The sequence below is a fragment of the Octodon degus genome, unplaced genomic scaffold (assembly GCF_000260255.1).
Source record: "Octodon degus isolate 3935 unplaced genomic scaffold, OctDeg1.0 scaffold00012, whole genome shotgun sequence".
Lineage (NCBI taxonomy): Eukaryota > Metazoa > Chordata > Mammalia > Rodentia > Octodontidae > Octodon > Octodon degus.
The window spans coordinates 15684806-15701476 of record NW_004524588.1 but is presented as its reverse complement, the minus strand read 5'-3'; the positions used below and the strand labels follow the sequence as shown (position 1 = coordinate 15701476).

Here is a 16671-nt window from a genome sequence, read left to right as displayed (position 1 = left end):
GACTCATAGTGCTCCTCCTGCCTCAGCCTCCCCAGCACTGGGATTACAGGCCTGCACCACCGCGCCCAGACTGGGTGGTCAGCTGGCACCCAGGGCCAGCACAGCATGCAGTATGGGGATCGAACCCGAGTCTTTGCACTTACGAGGCCAGCACTTAGACAGCTGAACTGTCTCCCCAGCCCTAGATATGTCATTCTTTCAAGTCTAAAATTGCAACAAACACTTAAAAGAGTTTCACATAATCAATATGAGAGAGCTAATCATGCACACCATCACTTATGAGACTGCTCATGATGTGGAAAGAGGCGCCGCTGACACTACAGTGGCACAGGGCTAGACTGATGATCCCACTGAGGTAGCATGCCTTGGAGTGAGGACATGCCCTGTGTGACAAGGACACAGGGAAAGGCCTTACACAAGTCAGCTGCTCAAACACTGGCTAGGCATACTCATCAGCTTGGAGTTCAAAATTGACAGCTATATCAATACCATCATATCTATTATTCTTGTCCCTGCAAATTGCTGGTATGTCTTACCCAACACTGGATTCAGGATACGTTCAACGATCTCATGGAAAGAGTTTTAATAAAACAGAAGAAAAGAGGAGTAGTAATAGGACATTTTGTAAAAAATTTTAATGTCATATTTTGACATTTTTACTTACAATTTTGATTGTTTATATCTTCTGTCCAATTAATGAGCTCCAAAAGCATTTTCTCTTCTTCAGAAGAAATAATTTCTTCTACCACTGTGAGACCTGGAGGTAAGGCTTGAAGCCCCAGCTCCTTCCACTGCACTACACGAAACCAAGTGAAAACAGTCACATATAAAAACGGAAGTTCCTGTGCACAAAGAATTCTATCCAACAGCTATTTATCAGTCCATGAAACTTCTAATCTTCATTTTCCGAAGTAAGAACTTTCATGGCACACAAGTTGTTAAATTGCAAAAATAAAGACCAAGATCAAAATTCCTTTCAGCAAACAGAATAGCATTCAAGTAGTCTACTTGAAAATAACTGTATCACTTTTTAAATTTCACTAAAAGATTTTTCATAATATATATACTGTGTACCTATATGAAAAAGTTAAGATTGTTTCTGAACATGGAACGTAAAAATTTAAATGTCCATTCTTTTATTCTTGGAGTTTTAACACTAAGTATGGTCAAACAACAGAAAAAGTATAAAATAACATACAACTTTCTAAAGAAGTTAAAAATATCACTTTCAATTTATTTGTAATATATATTAAAATAACAAATTTCTATGAACTTTAAAATACTAAGTATGGGCAAATAACAAAAATTATACAACTTTCTAAATAAATTAAAAATATCACTTATGAAGATTTACAATATATATTGAAATAACAAGTTTCTATGACTTTTAAATTTTAAGATACAGAAAGAGAAAAGAATTTTCTATCAGATAAAGGAAACAATTTATTCATATTTATTGGAGATCTGATTATTCACATTATAGAAATGATTTTTGAGTTTTTCAGCTAGACAGTTCACCTTTAGTCATAGACAGTAAGTATGTACCAGACCCTACTAACAATACTTCAGAAATATAAATAAATAGCAAGTACTTATAATGTGTCAGATATCATATAGAAAAATCCGTAAAATCAGACAATTTATAATACAAATAATTCGTACATTTCCTAAATATGTTTTTCAAGTCTTATAAAGTACCTCTTATATTTGCTACTCAGTGGCTATCTGGAGGTAGGTGTCAAAACATTTAGTACATAGCTCTATTCTGAATTAAAAATCATTTCCAAGGTTATAAAAATGATGGCCACACTTAAAGGACAGCTATCTCTAATGAAGGCCTATGCATGAAGACTGCTCCTAAACTCATTCTGTGCAATCTCTTACTGAATGTTCTGCATAATGAATTGGCAGAAATCCAAAAGCAACATTTTTTTAAATTAAAACTCACTCCTTATCCATTTCCTTTTCAAAAACCAATCAGAAACATGCAAAGTGTGCAGTTGTTAAAATCTGTGAAGCGTAAGTCAAATTTAAAATTAAATACACAGGGACACTGAGAGATATAATTTCTAAAGATATCTTTAGAAGACGTTAAAAGTTTTCCTTTGAAGGGCTGGGGATATAGCTCAGTGGCATAGTGCCTGCCTGGCAAGTGTGAGGTCCCGAGTTCAATTCCCAGGGCCAAAAAAATAGAAAATAAAGAAATAAAAGTTTTCCTTTGAATCTCATCTTATAAAATAATAATGGAATCAGGATCCTTTTCCCCTCACCTACCCATCCCCGGGATATCTGAAGGGAGCTCGGGGCAAAAGAATATAAGATGAGATGTCTGCATCCAAGTTCATCTCAACACATACCATCTCCATTAGGGGATAAAAAGGTAATAATCCCTTAGGCAATACAGTAAATTAGCCTATAAAGCTATCATTTAAATTTACTAATTTAGTTCCTCAATTACACTACCCAGTAACTACTGTAGCAGGCAGCACAGACATAAGTATTTTCATCATATCAAAAATTTACTTGATAACACCACTACAAAGTTTCAGGGATTTCTAGCCACTAAGCGTACTCCTCCGTAAATACGAAGACTGACACATAATCACTGGGATCACAGTGAAATTCTCAAGTGATTCATTGAAAGCTCCCATGTAGACACTGTGAGATAAACTGATCTAAATCTTCAACATTAAACTTGAAAAACACAGCTAAATAGGAAGCCTCCAAATTAAGTGTTGATGCTTACAGAATATTTGATGAAAGGGACTGCCTAACTGATAGCCTTTTCTTTGTTCTATAATAACTCACCTCTCAATTATGTCTATGAAAAGAAAGCTCACACAAAAGCAAGAACCATTAACTCAATTTTCAATTATGTCTATGAAAAGAAAGCTCACACAAAAGCAAGAACCATGAAAACATAAGTGTATACCTTTTTCCACAAAATTCAAGTACAGAATGACCTTCTGTCCTAAATCATCCACTATTTCTTTTCCATTGAGGGATACATAAGCATTCTGAGACTCTTCTGTGGTTTTGTACCTTACAAACGAGTAAGGCTTGTTCGGGGGCATTAAGAGAGCTTCCACAAGTCCACATTTCTCAAAAGCCGGGAGCAGCTGCTTCCTGCTCACGCCATTGCCCAAACCACCATTGGCGACAACGAGACTCTGAGAAAACAAAGAAGGTAACACCAGCCATTGATATCAACCTGTTTACTTTCAAGTAAAATTAAATAGGATTATTTTAAAACAACAGTTCCACAAAGATGTAATTAAAAAGAAAAGATGTGCACTTGTGGTGATTTGGTTTGCTGATTTCATGCAAAATATGCAAGCCAACGTATTAAATATCTGAGGAATAACAAGTACTCCCATGTTGTAAATAATGTTTAATTTTAAATAGTCTAGTCATAAAACGCTCATTTCTTAATAACCATAAATGCAAACTAAAAGACTATATTTTTCAGAAAGATCAATTTAACATAATGAAAGGAAAAAAAAGTATGGGAAACAGAAACAAATAGCTATGTAAGACCTGCTTTTTGCCAGAGAACATTCTGTATTCTTTTACTTAACCACCAAAAAGGTCACAACGAAGTACAGATGTTCCTTGTTAAATGACCAAGTTACCATCCTGCAGCCAGGTCATTCACTGATTGGCTGCTCAATGAGGAGTTGTGCGTAGTGCGCATTACAGTGTTCAGAACAACAAAACGGTCAGAGGAAACTCCAACGGGATGAGCTCGCTTTTATTCGCCCCACTCTTGCATGCAGTGCTGCAATGCAGACCAACATAAAGCGAAACTACTGTACTGTACAGTCCACTCAGCAAAACCCACAGTGCCACACTGTGGAAGAAGCCACAAGCCCGCACTGCCGCTCCCATCCCGGGGACGTAAGTCCACGTGGGACGTAAGTCAGAACAGATCGTAACCCCAAACAATCACTGAACAGGTAAACAAGGATACCTGTACACATACTTGGGTAACAAGGCCTAATTTATAAAAGAAGAAACTGAAGAACAGAACAACTGGATTAAGGTGGGGATTACAGGAACTGAGTTTCAAATCTCTTTATGTTTTCTTTCCAGAACCCGCACTTCTTAGTTTAACCTTTACACAACGTTTACTAAAGAGGACTGGGACCAAAATAGTCAATTACAGGTTCTAGTGAACACAATTATGAAATTTTCCTTTCTCTGTAAAATTTAGTTTAATTTGGTCAGTTTACAAAGAAAAGTTTTCCTTTGTAAATATCATGCTCACTTCTTGTTATTTGTAGTCCAGAGCTGAGCTTTATTCAAGGGATTTTAGGTGGAGGCATCCTTCCATCTTTATTCATGTGTTCATGCTGGTGTCCTTAGTTTCTATACTTAAAAATCATTTTCTACACACTATAAAGATTGTCTTATGACCATGACTTCTAAGAATGTAGTAAAATGAAAGTAAATCATAGATGATCTACACTCAACAACTTCATCAGCTATACTAATGGTGGCAGTTGTTCTGAGAAGAGCCAGACAATAAATATTTTAAAGCCCCACAGGCCACGTAGGTTTCCCTGTCTTGATGTTATATCATAATAATCTGTTAAAATGTAAAACCCATTCTTAGCACAAGTCAGCTTTGTTCTGAAGATAGTAAGACAAACCTTGATTTATACTAAGCTAAAGATTAGTATGTATTGTATTAGTTTTATTACACAAAATGAAAATACCTACAGTGTGCTTGAAAAGATGCGACAAAATCATCCTTAAACTTGGTTCTGTCATGGGTCAACCAATACTTTATACATATGCAAGTATGCACACAATAAAACTACTATAATAATGAGTTATGTAGTATAAGACTTAGTCTCCTCTCTGGCTTGCCCTGGATCTCATTCAATAAGGCTCTTTAATTTAAAAAATAATAATAATAATAATTTGGTTATATGTAGCCACTTACAAAGTTTTGCATATTCCTAAACCTAAGTCTGAGAGATGGGGAAAAAATAGACCAAAGTGTGTTTTCCTGTCCTCACACTCAGTACAGTGCAATAGAAATTATTTCTATGACTTCTGCTCATGAAAATCTGTGCGATTTCTCCCCATCAGCACCAATCGATCCTCAGAAGACTCTCTAATCCAGCAGACATGGAGTCCTCTCATCCAGTTCCACTCAGGTCTAACACTACTTAGCTGCTGACAGTGGCAGATCTCACAGTCTGTGAGCTCGGTCCCACAGGACTGCCTTCCAACTCAAATGCCATTGTAGGAAGTAGGCTGTCTCCTATACTACTGACAGATGGCTGTGAGTCAGGACTTCCAGGCCTCCCTCCGGAAGTCTGATTAATTTCTAAGAGCTACTGACAGAATTCAGGCAAACACTTTACTTATACCAACTTAATTACAAGGGATATCACAAAGGACAGAGATGAACAGCTCAGAATAAGAAATATTTAGGGCAAGGCTGCAGGAAGGATCTGGGTACACCACCCTCCAGTAACTGCCAATGCTCAATCGTCCAAAAGCTCCCCTGAATTCTGTCCTGGGGGGCTTATGGAAGCTTCATTATATAGGTACAACTAATTATACCTCTGGCTACGTTTTACCAACACAACTGACTCTCCCACAAGGGAGTGGGACTGAAGCCCCAATTCTCCAACCACCCTTGGTGGCTCCAAGGCCAAGCCCTCATCCAGAAGCCACCAGGCTGCCCCAGCCACCAGTAGTTTCATTAAATACAAAAGCAAACATTCTTTTCACTCTGGACATTTCAGGAGTTTCAGTGTTGTGTGCCAGGAAGCTGGACAAAGTCAAAATATGTATTTTACAATATCACACAGGAAATTACAAACTTTTCATAACTGTCAAGAATCTACTGCCTGCCCAAGCTAGGAATGAAAGATGATGAGGTGTAATATGAACAGCATCAGCACTCGAAGACGCCTTCCAAGTGAACTGTGGATAACTCTAAAAGTGAACTACACAACAATGAATGTGATGGAGCGGGAAAAGAGCAGCATTTTCCCCATTACATGTAAATTATGTAATATATTTAAATATAATACTTTTTCTATTTACAATTGTTCATCCAATAAATTTCCAAGTAATGAGGATAAAGCAGAAAATTCAGATTTTTTTGAACTTGTCTTCAGTCCTCACAATTTGAGGAATACTGCACTAAATAACCTTATAAAGTATAAAAATGCTGTATGCATGTATGAAAATATCACAAGACACAAAATATTTTGTAAAATTAGTATGCACTATTAAAAAACATTGAAAAATAAAACAAAACTCTAATGCTAGAGCTGGGAAGATAGCTCAGTGGTTTAAGTGCCTACCTGGCAAGCTCAAAGACCTGGGTTTGATCTCCAGTATCACAAGCTATGCCAGTTCTGGAACCTAGAACCCCAGGCGTGCCATCCTAGCCACCAAAACCAGGCATGGTAGTGCACATCTTTAATCCCAGTGCTGGGGAGATTGAGACAGGAGGATAACCACAAGTCTGAGCTATGTAGCAAGACCCTGTACCAAATAAATAAATAAATTTTTTTAAATCTAATGCTATAAATTTACACAGCATCCTATACTGATAACACACCATTAATATAATTTTTGTTCTCCATGGATGAATAAATACAATTAAAGGACCCTCTAAAATCAAATTATTTTCCTTAAAAAAATATTCAGGAGAAAAATAAAGTGCAAGCTAGATGCCCCTTTGGAAGCTGTACAAGTAAGATTAGAGTTCTGGGGATCCTGAAGAAAAGGCAGGCCCAACCAGAAGCAAGCTTCAGAAGCAACAAAGAACCAGCCCATGGTTTTCTTACGCTTCTCTTTGTGAGTCCTGTAACTAAGAAACCGAGTTACCTTAGGAGATGTGAGCAGGCCATTGGAGCTCAATCATCTCAATGCCGCAGCCTCAGTGGCTCTGGGCTGAGTGCAAATATGCAGAATCTATTATCTAACCTATCCTTTTTACATGAATTTAACTGAAATTCCCTAAAATCATTAATATCTGAGTATGAACTGTTTATCTGTTAAACTCAAATGATGATCAGCACATTGCTTATTCCTGAACTCTGATGCAGCAGGAGACAACATGCTAAACAGAAGAAAGGAACTAGTCTGAGAATCAAGACACCTAAGGTTCAATCCCATCTCCACTTCAGTGAGTATCTTTGGCCCTCAGTGAAGAGGCTATGTAAGCTTCTTTTCCACTTACTCTGTACCTTCAGGAACCAAAAAGCACCCCATAAAACTTCCTTGTATTCATATAGTATTTTTAAGTCTATAAATATTGTCACCTATTCTGTTCAGAATCTAACCATCCAGTGGAGTAAAAAATATTTCACACCATATATAGTACCACACACTCTACCCTATTTATAAACGAAGACAGCCAAAGTTGAAGGGTAATGCTCGTGTCTAAATAAGTGGAGAAGTGAGTTCTGGAAGCATAACAGAGGCAAACGCACAGCTTCTCATACATAATTTCATTTAATTATTGCCATCAAAAATGAAAAGGCCTAATAAACAAAAAATGTTTGGGAGTAGGTAACCAAAATATAATACAGGTCAGTTTGGAAATAGCAGAAAGACATTAGGATACAAAAGAACTAGTTTTATATTTCTATTGAGTCACTACTTTATGTCAATGAATATGTAACCTCTTACAATCAGTTTTCTCACTTATCTCAAAAAGATTTTAGGGAATTAAATATAGTAATGCATCTAAGTATGCTTTACCAACTGAAAAGATTTGTACAGTGTTGTAACTGATGGATACCCACAACTTCCTCTGATTAGTCCAAATAATAAATATTCAAATCACAGGTTAAAGGGCTGCAGCTGTAGCTCAGTAGCAAGCACCTGCCTAGCAAGCTAAAGACCCTGAAATCAAACACCCTTCTCCTAGCACCGCTAATACAAAGCAAAACAAATTACAGGCTAGCATATGACCCAGCACACAAAGTTAGGTTTTATCACAGATATACTGAACATGGATAAGACACATGATGGGCCAATCACAGCCTTGAGCAATTATTAAAAATATTAACACAATACATTAACATCAGTATGTTCACATTAAAATCATAACAAGAGTTTTAGGTCACCTGAGTGCTATAGGACACCGCCTCAATACCTTCGTGTCTCAGCAAAGTATGCCTGGCTTTATTTTGTTTCCTTAAGGACTTCTTCTCACCTTTACTGAGTTTGAAATTACTTTGACAGTTGACCTCCATAGCAATACTACAAAATAAAAAGAAGTTGAAATGTCAACCTTAAGAGTTTTGAAGGAAAAAAAAAAGTTTTGAAGAAATAATTATGTTATATTAGCAGTTTGTAAATTTTCCGTATGACTTTTTAAGAAAAAATCCTTACTTTACCTTTCACCAACCCAGACAGGTGAGAACTGACATGGAAATAAAGGAATACCTAAGACTACAATGCAAAGAAGTAAGAGCAGCTAATAACACAGTTGAGAATTCTAAGATACGCTCCTACGTGTGGCTTCCTTAAATGCACTGTTTTTCACCAAGTATGGCAGCACAAGCCCGTAAAACCAGTAATCTGGGAGGATCAGGTGGAAGGACCAAAATTTCCAGCCTGGCCTGGGCAATTCAGCCATTTAAGGAGACCCTGTCTCAGCATAAAAAATAAAAAGGATAGAGATGTGGCTCAGTATGAAAGTCTTACCTTTAATTCCCAGTATTACATTTTTAAAAAATTATGCTAGCCTGGGCGTGGTGCCACACGCCTGTAATCCCAGTTCTTGGGAGGTTGTAAACAGGCAGATCACTACAAGTCCAATCTAGTAGTGAGACCCTGAACACCCTGTAGACCCTTCCCTAAAATACAAAAATAAATAAATAAAATTGTGCTGTTTTCATAAAGGTAGGCTATCTTATTACTTATGAAGTCCTACATACAACATAGCATAGAAAAAGTCAAATCACAATATAAGCTAAGATAAAGAAGGAAGAAGAGAAGACACAAGACATGCAGTATGATTCCACTTAAAGCTCAAAATCCAAAAGCAAGCCATTTATCATTTAATGCATATAAAAAAAGAAAAGCACAGAAATTTTAACCAAAAAAATTCAGGAAAGAGGTTCTTTTTTGTTCGTTTTGTTTTGTTTTGAGACAAAGTCTCACTGTGCAGTTTAGGCTGACCTTGAACTCATTATATGGTCTAGGCTGGCTTCAAACTGGAAGCAATCCTCCTGCCTCAGCCTCCTGAGTGCTAGACTACAGATATGTATCACGATGCCCAGCAAGGAAAGGGGAGGGAAAGAAATCTATGAGATGTGACACACAGGAGCATCAAAGCTATTTCTTATGCTAGACAACAGGTATGGATGTTGGCTTTATCATTTTTTAAACTGCATACTATATATCTTATAATATTTAAATAACAAAAATAGGAACCCCATAAAACTATGCCTTCACTTTATTGAAGTATGTCACCACAGTTACTAAGTACTCCCAAAGAGGCCTTTATAATCACTCTAAACCTGCACCCTGCATCTTGCTTTAGCATAGCAGCCAATTTCACTCAAGAGCACAATTTATGAAGGTTTATCTGTTAGCTTGACTCCCCTGTCATGGAATATGCTCAAAGAGAGTGGGAAACCTCGCATATACTGGGCGCAAAATGAACATCTGTTGAAGAGATACCTGAAAAATCAGTGAATACACACATGCTCGTTTTGACCTCGGCATCCTGCAGCACACAAATCACGGCTTTCAACAAGGTTCTAAGTTGAGAACAAACACTAAACAGTGAAGTCATCTGACGTCCCTTTCTCTGACTGAATGTTACTTGTATGGTCACTCAGTGACATGAGCAAGAGAACAAAAATAAGATCAATGTTAACTGGAAAAGTTGGGAAGACTTCAAATCAAAAGGCAACTCATGCTCAGTCCTGAAGGATAAGAACACCATAAAGTCACACAGAAAAGATTTTTGGTGAGATGGTAAACAGCAGAAGCTAAAACAGAACTGCCCTTATCTGGCAAAGACAGCGAGAGGTCAGCACATATTTTAAAGCAGAGAAAACTTGCTGACACAGGTGACAGAAGGTAAAGGCCAGTAAAACAGGCTGGTGGAGCAATGGCAGAAGTTAGAGAGAAGCCCTGAAACAATCCAGCCTGGTAAGCAGAAACACTGGCCTGATGTACACTGGAGTCTGAGAAGGGAAGAAAAAGGAGTAGGGAAGGGTGGGGGTAGAGTTCAGGTAGGGCCAACAGGCCTTGATGACTACTCAGGTGTGAGGAAGACAGAATCAGAGGTCACCAGCGGAAGAAAGCTTAAGTGACTGATACACTCGTGGTATGATTTCAGAGCTGGAAAGTCAGGAGAAAGGCAGGGAAGAGCCATTCAGGAAGGGAGGTAATGCGTCAGATTTAGAACATGATGTTTAAGGAACAGGTGAGACCTACAGTTGCAATGGACGGCATGTGACAGTATGAAGTGGCTCCTAAGAAAAGAAATGAGGTTAGAAGCCTTCAGGAGTCATCATTACAGAGAAAAGGAAGAACTGACTGGATACGTCTAACATTGCGCTATTTATAATAACTGTACTAATATCTGTCCCTTCCACTGGACTATGAGGACAAGGATTAAATTATTCTTTTCACAGTTACCCCAGAGCCTCCTTCTGTGCTATGAAGCAGTATACCACAGTGCTCAGGAGTCCAAGTTCCAGGTTCAATTCTTAGCTCTAACATATACTAGTAGAGCTGGCAGCTGCATGATCCTAGTTGAGGTGATTATATAGCTCTGCTTCAGCTTCTATAAATATGGAGAAGGACATCAATTATCCCTCCAAGAACTCTGTTAGAAGGATTAAATTTAGTTATTGGTACACTACTGTTAGGTTTAGAAGAGTCAGATGAAAATGGTTTAACAAAACAAAAACAGCCAAGAGTCCTCAAAGGAATTATTTAGCAAGTATTCAATTCTAAGGTATCCACCTATGAAACAGCGACTTTAGCAGCATGTCGTGGAAAACAAGGGCTGAGACACTAAGAAATCTTTTTCCTAATGATTCACAGGAACAAAGACTGCAGTATAGAAGAAATAAAGATGAAAAGATGCTGAGTAAATCTTTTCAAAAGTCTGCCACTAAGAGAACAGCACCAGCAGATGGAGCCTCACAACCACAATTTTGTCATTCCGTTTCCTTTTTCCTTCTCAATCACATACTTTGTATTACAGACAGAGTCAAATCAAAATAGCCTCTGAGGCTCAGCTTTCCATTTCAGTGGCTTGGAAATATAAGGACCTACTAGATCTGAGTTGTTTCAACAAGTAATAGGCTGCTACCAGCTGCTAAGATCTAGAAGTGCCCCTTTCTATCAAGGCCATTTTTCTAGCCAAGGAGCTTCCCCTAGAACTACACACCTACTTCAGTGTTCCTTGCCACATTATGAAAGTAAGGTTACTATTCACTAAATAGGACGCTAGCCATTCTGGGCTCAGGGTAGCCACCTCTAGCCTGAGCATATATCTGCAGGAGAAGAATAATTTGAAGATTATACATGCTCCGCTATTTGCTTACAAGCAAGTTTAACCCCCAATACATTGTTTAGGACACTGCCCAGGTAGTAACAGAAGCATGCGAATCCATGCCCTCCTTGAGTAACAGATTATGAACCAAACAGTACAGAAAAATGTTCCTGAGCTTGTACGTAAATTACAATTAACAGCAACAATTAGAAAAGAACTAAATTCCTATCAAATGAGACCTGATTTTAAAGCACAACACAGATATGCAAAGTATATGTAAATACTTAGAACACACAAATTTGTCATATGGGTTGCCCCCAGAGAGAGAAAATGGGTACATGTGTTCTGTCTTTCATGCATGACTTTTGAATTTTAATTGCAACTCAATTTGTATTACCTGGCCAGTTGTAGTGGCCCAAGCCTGTAATCCCAGCATTTGGGAGGCTGAGGCAGGAGAACCACCATGAGTTCAAGGCCAGCCTGGGCTACAGAGTGAGTTCAGCCTGGATGACACAGTGAAGCCCCAATTCAAAAACAAAACAAAACAAAAAATATATATATACTACCTGTTTTAAAAGAAAATAAAACCCTTAAACAAGCAGGAAAGATTCACTCGGTCATTTATCACACTATCCCTTTCAAAGTCCTGGAAGTACACTGTGTATAACCTAATGTTAAATCCACCCACGAAGTAGAGAGTTTGTTCATACTATTCACCTTGTAGCACTCAGCACCTGAACAGAGTCTAGTAGTTCACAGTCACTCATTAAGTGTTTGTTTACTAAGCCTAAACAGAATTTACCACCCTAACTCCTAAACTTGTCTTTCAGAGTTCTGCTTGGTGGTCTTCATCAACGTGTTCATTAAAACCCAGTGTTTATCTCTATCTTTGGAGTTTTCTCACTTCTTATACTTACCTGTTGGGGCAACCCGGAGACCATCACGCACTTCAAGGCCCTGACTCAGAGACTAGCACACAGCTAGTGTTCAGTGACATCGATCGGAAGCCAGGCTGACCTCTCCCCATCCAAGACCCCAGCACGGCGCCGCTCCAACAGGGCACAGGAGCCCCGCGGCGCGTGCGCGACGAGACGCCAGGAGCGACGTCTTCGCTTCGAGCCCTTGGCGGCGCCAAACTAACCCGACGCAGGCGGCAGATCCCGCCTCCACCCCGAAGAGCTGGGCCCGGCGGGCGCAGACACCACGGGCGCCCTACCTCCAACACAGCGCACCTGGCACGTTAACGCACCACGGCCCGCAGATGACACTGCAGCCCGCGCCGTCCTCCCATGGGCTCTCACCCCACCTTGGCCACGCAGAAAAGCACGAAAAGAGGCTGAAAAGCGGAAGTGGGAATCAGCAGCCTGTCGCGCCGACCGCCAAATGGTGCCACAGATCTCCTCCTCTACTCAGACCAAGCTCTCACCACGCTGCTTCTCCCTCCTTCGCTGGCCTGTCCAGTCTAGCCCCAGAAAGCTGTGGGCAGTGCAGGAACAGCAGCTCACCTGGGCGCGGCCATGTTGACGACAGCTGAACTACACTTCCCATGAGTCTGAGGGGCGACGAGCGGCGCTCCCACAATGCCCCTCGCCTCCCAACGCTGTGCGTTGACCCTTTGACGATCAAAGGCCCTTGTTAATCCTGCTCTACTGGAGTAAAACTTCTGTAGTCGTCTTGGGGTGAATCGTAATGGTTAGGAGTACAGTTTATTTGTACTAGTCGCTCCCAAAATGAACAAGGACAAACAGATTATATTTTTGTGGTCTCAATAATATTCTCCCCGCCTGGGGATCTTTTGTATCTGGTCCTGAATCCTAAGGCATAGGAGGGGACCTTGGGTCTGAAAGATGCTGCCTTAGGGGGAGCAGGGAAGGAAGTGTCCGCACAATGCAATATTAACAGCATTAGCTGGAACATAACAGTGACTGAAGAAATGAATAACAATTTGGTAACAAAAGGACATGGTGAAACTTGGCAATTGTTTCTGCTCTAATTTTGTAATATAAATCATCCTCCCTGCGCTGAATTATGAGCTCTCTGACTATATGGAAGGAAATGGAGTGGGGGTATCGTGTAGTGTTGATACTGGTATCTCTATGGGAATCCCACCTAATGTAGTGGACTATCAAGAAACGTTAATGCTGACTGATCAGAGAAAGTGACACTGATAAGAGAATATTCATTAGTAGAGGAAGGATCTGTGTTGGGAATAGCTTAGAAAGAGGAGAAAACTCAGGTCGGGAGGCTGATAGGCAGCCACTACAGCAGTCCAGGGAAGAAAGGGTGAAACCAAAAAAGAATAGCAAGAATGAAGTGCTGAGATTACAGGTATGCTCCACCATGCCCAACCTAAGAACAATTTTCTGTCATGTACCAAGGCCTCTTTTGGTCACTAGCACCACCAAAACAGAAAAGAATACAATGTTTTTAATCCTTTGTATGCAAGCCTTTATCTTTTCCTGAAGTATTGCATAGACCATTTCTCTCAGAGATACTTGAGCAGTTTTCAGCTACATGGAGACTATTTTATTCATTACATAACCCCTGTGTCTTTCATAGTCTTGCAATAATAGAAATTTAATAAACTGAGCTAAAATGAAAAGGAATTGAATTTAGAGATAGAATTCATTTTTGCCTGTGCCAAAAGCTTTCACATTGGTGATCTATAATAATTTTCAAAAAATATTCATTACTGACCTAGTGACATTCCTTTTTTTCCTATGCTTATCTCCACTTCATGAGAAGAGTCCTCTGTGTGACTCTGCAGAGGCTGACAAGATTTTTCTGTAAAGGACAAGATAATAAATGTTTTCAGCCCTATGGCCACATTTTCTTTTTATATCACAAATTTTAAAAATGTAAAAACTTGTCTTTGCTCTCCCTTCTTCTGTTGGCAGGACTTGTCTAATGGACTATCATTTGCCAAACCCTATACCCTTTTCCTCAACTCCGTAATTAAAAGCACAATCTTAAAAGTTAAGCTGTCATTGGACACACCATGGTGGATACTTACTGTGCAGTGTAACACAATACAAATAAATTTAATCAGATTGGCCAACACTACATTTTAAAACATTGAAAAGTACAGGTTGAGAGATTAGGGTAAGATGAATATACCACTTAGAACTGGTTTTAGTTGCCAGTAACAGAAAGCTGGGCTAATTAAATGACAAGCCACCCAGACACAAGCAATCAATGGCGTTTTTTCTGCTGCTCAATAGCATCATAAGAAATCCAGCCACTTTCTAGTTTCCTGCCTCACCATCCTGGATACAGTGACTTTTTATCCTTACTCTTCATGTCTTCTGTTCACAATGTAGCTGCTAAGCTCTATGCCTGGTCCCCACATCAGCCTCTCTTGCTGGAAATGAATAATACAGAATCTCCCTCTTTCTATCCAGAAGATAAATCTCTCATTAGACTTTTACCCCTTTTTTATAAGTGCCCACTGGTAGACAGAATGCTAGGGTAGACAGAATGATGGACCCAATGAAAATCAACTCTAATCTCTGTAACTCATGAATATGCAGATATAGTTAAGTTTGAAGATTTTAGACCAAACTAGATTGCCCAACAATCCAGTCTTACTGGACAGCTCATCATAAGTAGAGCACTTACTCTAGCTGGAGTGAGAGATGATGCAGAAATAGAATGATTGCAAGTGTGAAGGACTTAACATCCTGCTGAGATGGAAGGGTTCCTGTGCAAAGACTGCAAAAATCCCTTTAGTCACCAATTTATAGCCAACAAGAGGGCCCCATCCTACAACCAGAAGGAATTAGTTTTTGCCAACAACATAAATAAGTTTGTGAGCAGACCCCTCCCAGATCATCTTGATAAGAGCCTAACCAGCTGCCATCTTGAATTGTCTACAGAACCATAGCAGAGAAACCAAGAAAAATGCACCTAACTTCTAATAAATTTATGGTGATTTGTTACAGCAGCAATGAAAACAATATGCATTCTCGCCCCGGACCAATCACTAGGTGCAGTGAGGAGTAGAATTATCATGATGACTTGCCCTGGGGGGCTAGGATGAGGCTTCTCCCCCCCAGATAAGACTTTTGTTCTCAAAAGGCTTATGCTGTACGTAGAATGGAGAAATGTAGAAGGCAGGAATTGTCAGTGTGTCTCAGAGATGCTAACCTGAGAGATGGGAAGAATAGATAGAAATCAATGACAGAAAAAGAATCGAGTAAGTTTTTAAAAATTAAGTTCAATATTAACATTTCTCAAGCGATTGTTAATTAAACTAATTGCTGGTGATTGGAGGAGGCATCTCTTCTGCTCACTTCGTACGCACACAGTGGAAGTTCTGCTTTAGCCATGGCACTGCTGACGATATTGGGGCCCTGATTTTTAGTAGTTCTATTAACAAGAGAAAAGGGGGACATTTATTAGGCAGACAATTAACAGTTTGCTCCCTATGGGAGATGAACGCTTATTTCTGGCAGATTATCAATATGTCGCCTGAGAAATGAGCTCTGTCACCCGTCAGCACACTACCCGAAGGCAGAATCCTAACAGCTGTTGTAATCTATTCCTATTCATTTCAATCAGAAGACAGAAAAAAAAAAATTTGAAAATGGCCCTTGAAAATTATTACATTTTTACTGGGGTTCCAAACTGTGATACCATTGTGCTGCAGTTTCAAATTCAATTCCTGTATTTTAAAAAAATGATTAAATGGTGACCTACTTCCTGTATTTATAAGATTTCTAATATCCTTCCTCCTACCTCCTGCCTCCCCCATTTGCTTCTGTCTACCTTCTGTTTTTTGTTCTACGTGTCCCCAGCGGCAAGTACACTATTGCTTTGTCCTCCTATTTATGGTTAGGAAAAAAAAATCTTCCATTCCTCAGTCTTTCCTCTCTATGTATTCTTCTGCCACTTATTTTATCCCTTCTGGGTAAATGACAAATTTGTATCAAGTTTTCATTTCCAAACGCTTCTTCCGGGATTGCTGGCTGCTGGAAACTCCAGCAAGAATGAATTATGTAAAACCATTTGATGTTCACTGTGACATTTCAGGGCTGAATGCATTATTCATGTTTTGGTAATAAAAATGCAATGAAAACTTTGCAGTCTTATAAGTCATATGGTGAAAGTATTCCCTGTGCAGTAATTAAAGGTAAAAAGTAACCTCCACCCCACTAGCCAAAAAGAGA

The 16671-nt window shown here is 39.3% G+C and overlaps 1 protein-coding gene across 7 annotated transcripts in view; it reads right to left on the bottom strand.

The window, feature by feature from the left end:
* The window catches only part of Alkbh8 (alkB homolog 8, tRNA methyltransferase), a 79150-nt gene extending 66092 nt beyond the window's left edge, over window positions 1-13058 (bottom strand). For 2 of the 7 annotated variants that reach the window (XM_023709570.1, XM_023709572.1), the window contains exons 1-4: window positions 13009-13054; window positions 8106-8241; window positions 2933-3170; window positions 665-796 (exon numbers count right to left, since the gene is read on the bottom strand). In XM_023709570.1, coding sequence (XP_023565338.1) covers window positions 665-796; window positions 2933-3170; window positions 8106-8241; window positions 13009-13022 — 520 coding nt within the window. In that variant the 5' untranslated portion in view covers window positions 13023-13054. The other 5 variants (XM_023709575.1, XM_023709571.1, XM_004626130.2 and 2 more) reach the window with 5 other exon arrangements.
* Window positions 13059-16671: the final 3613 nt, after the last annotated feature.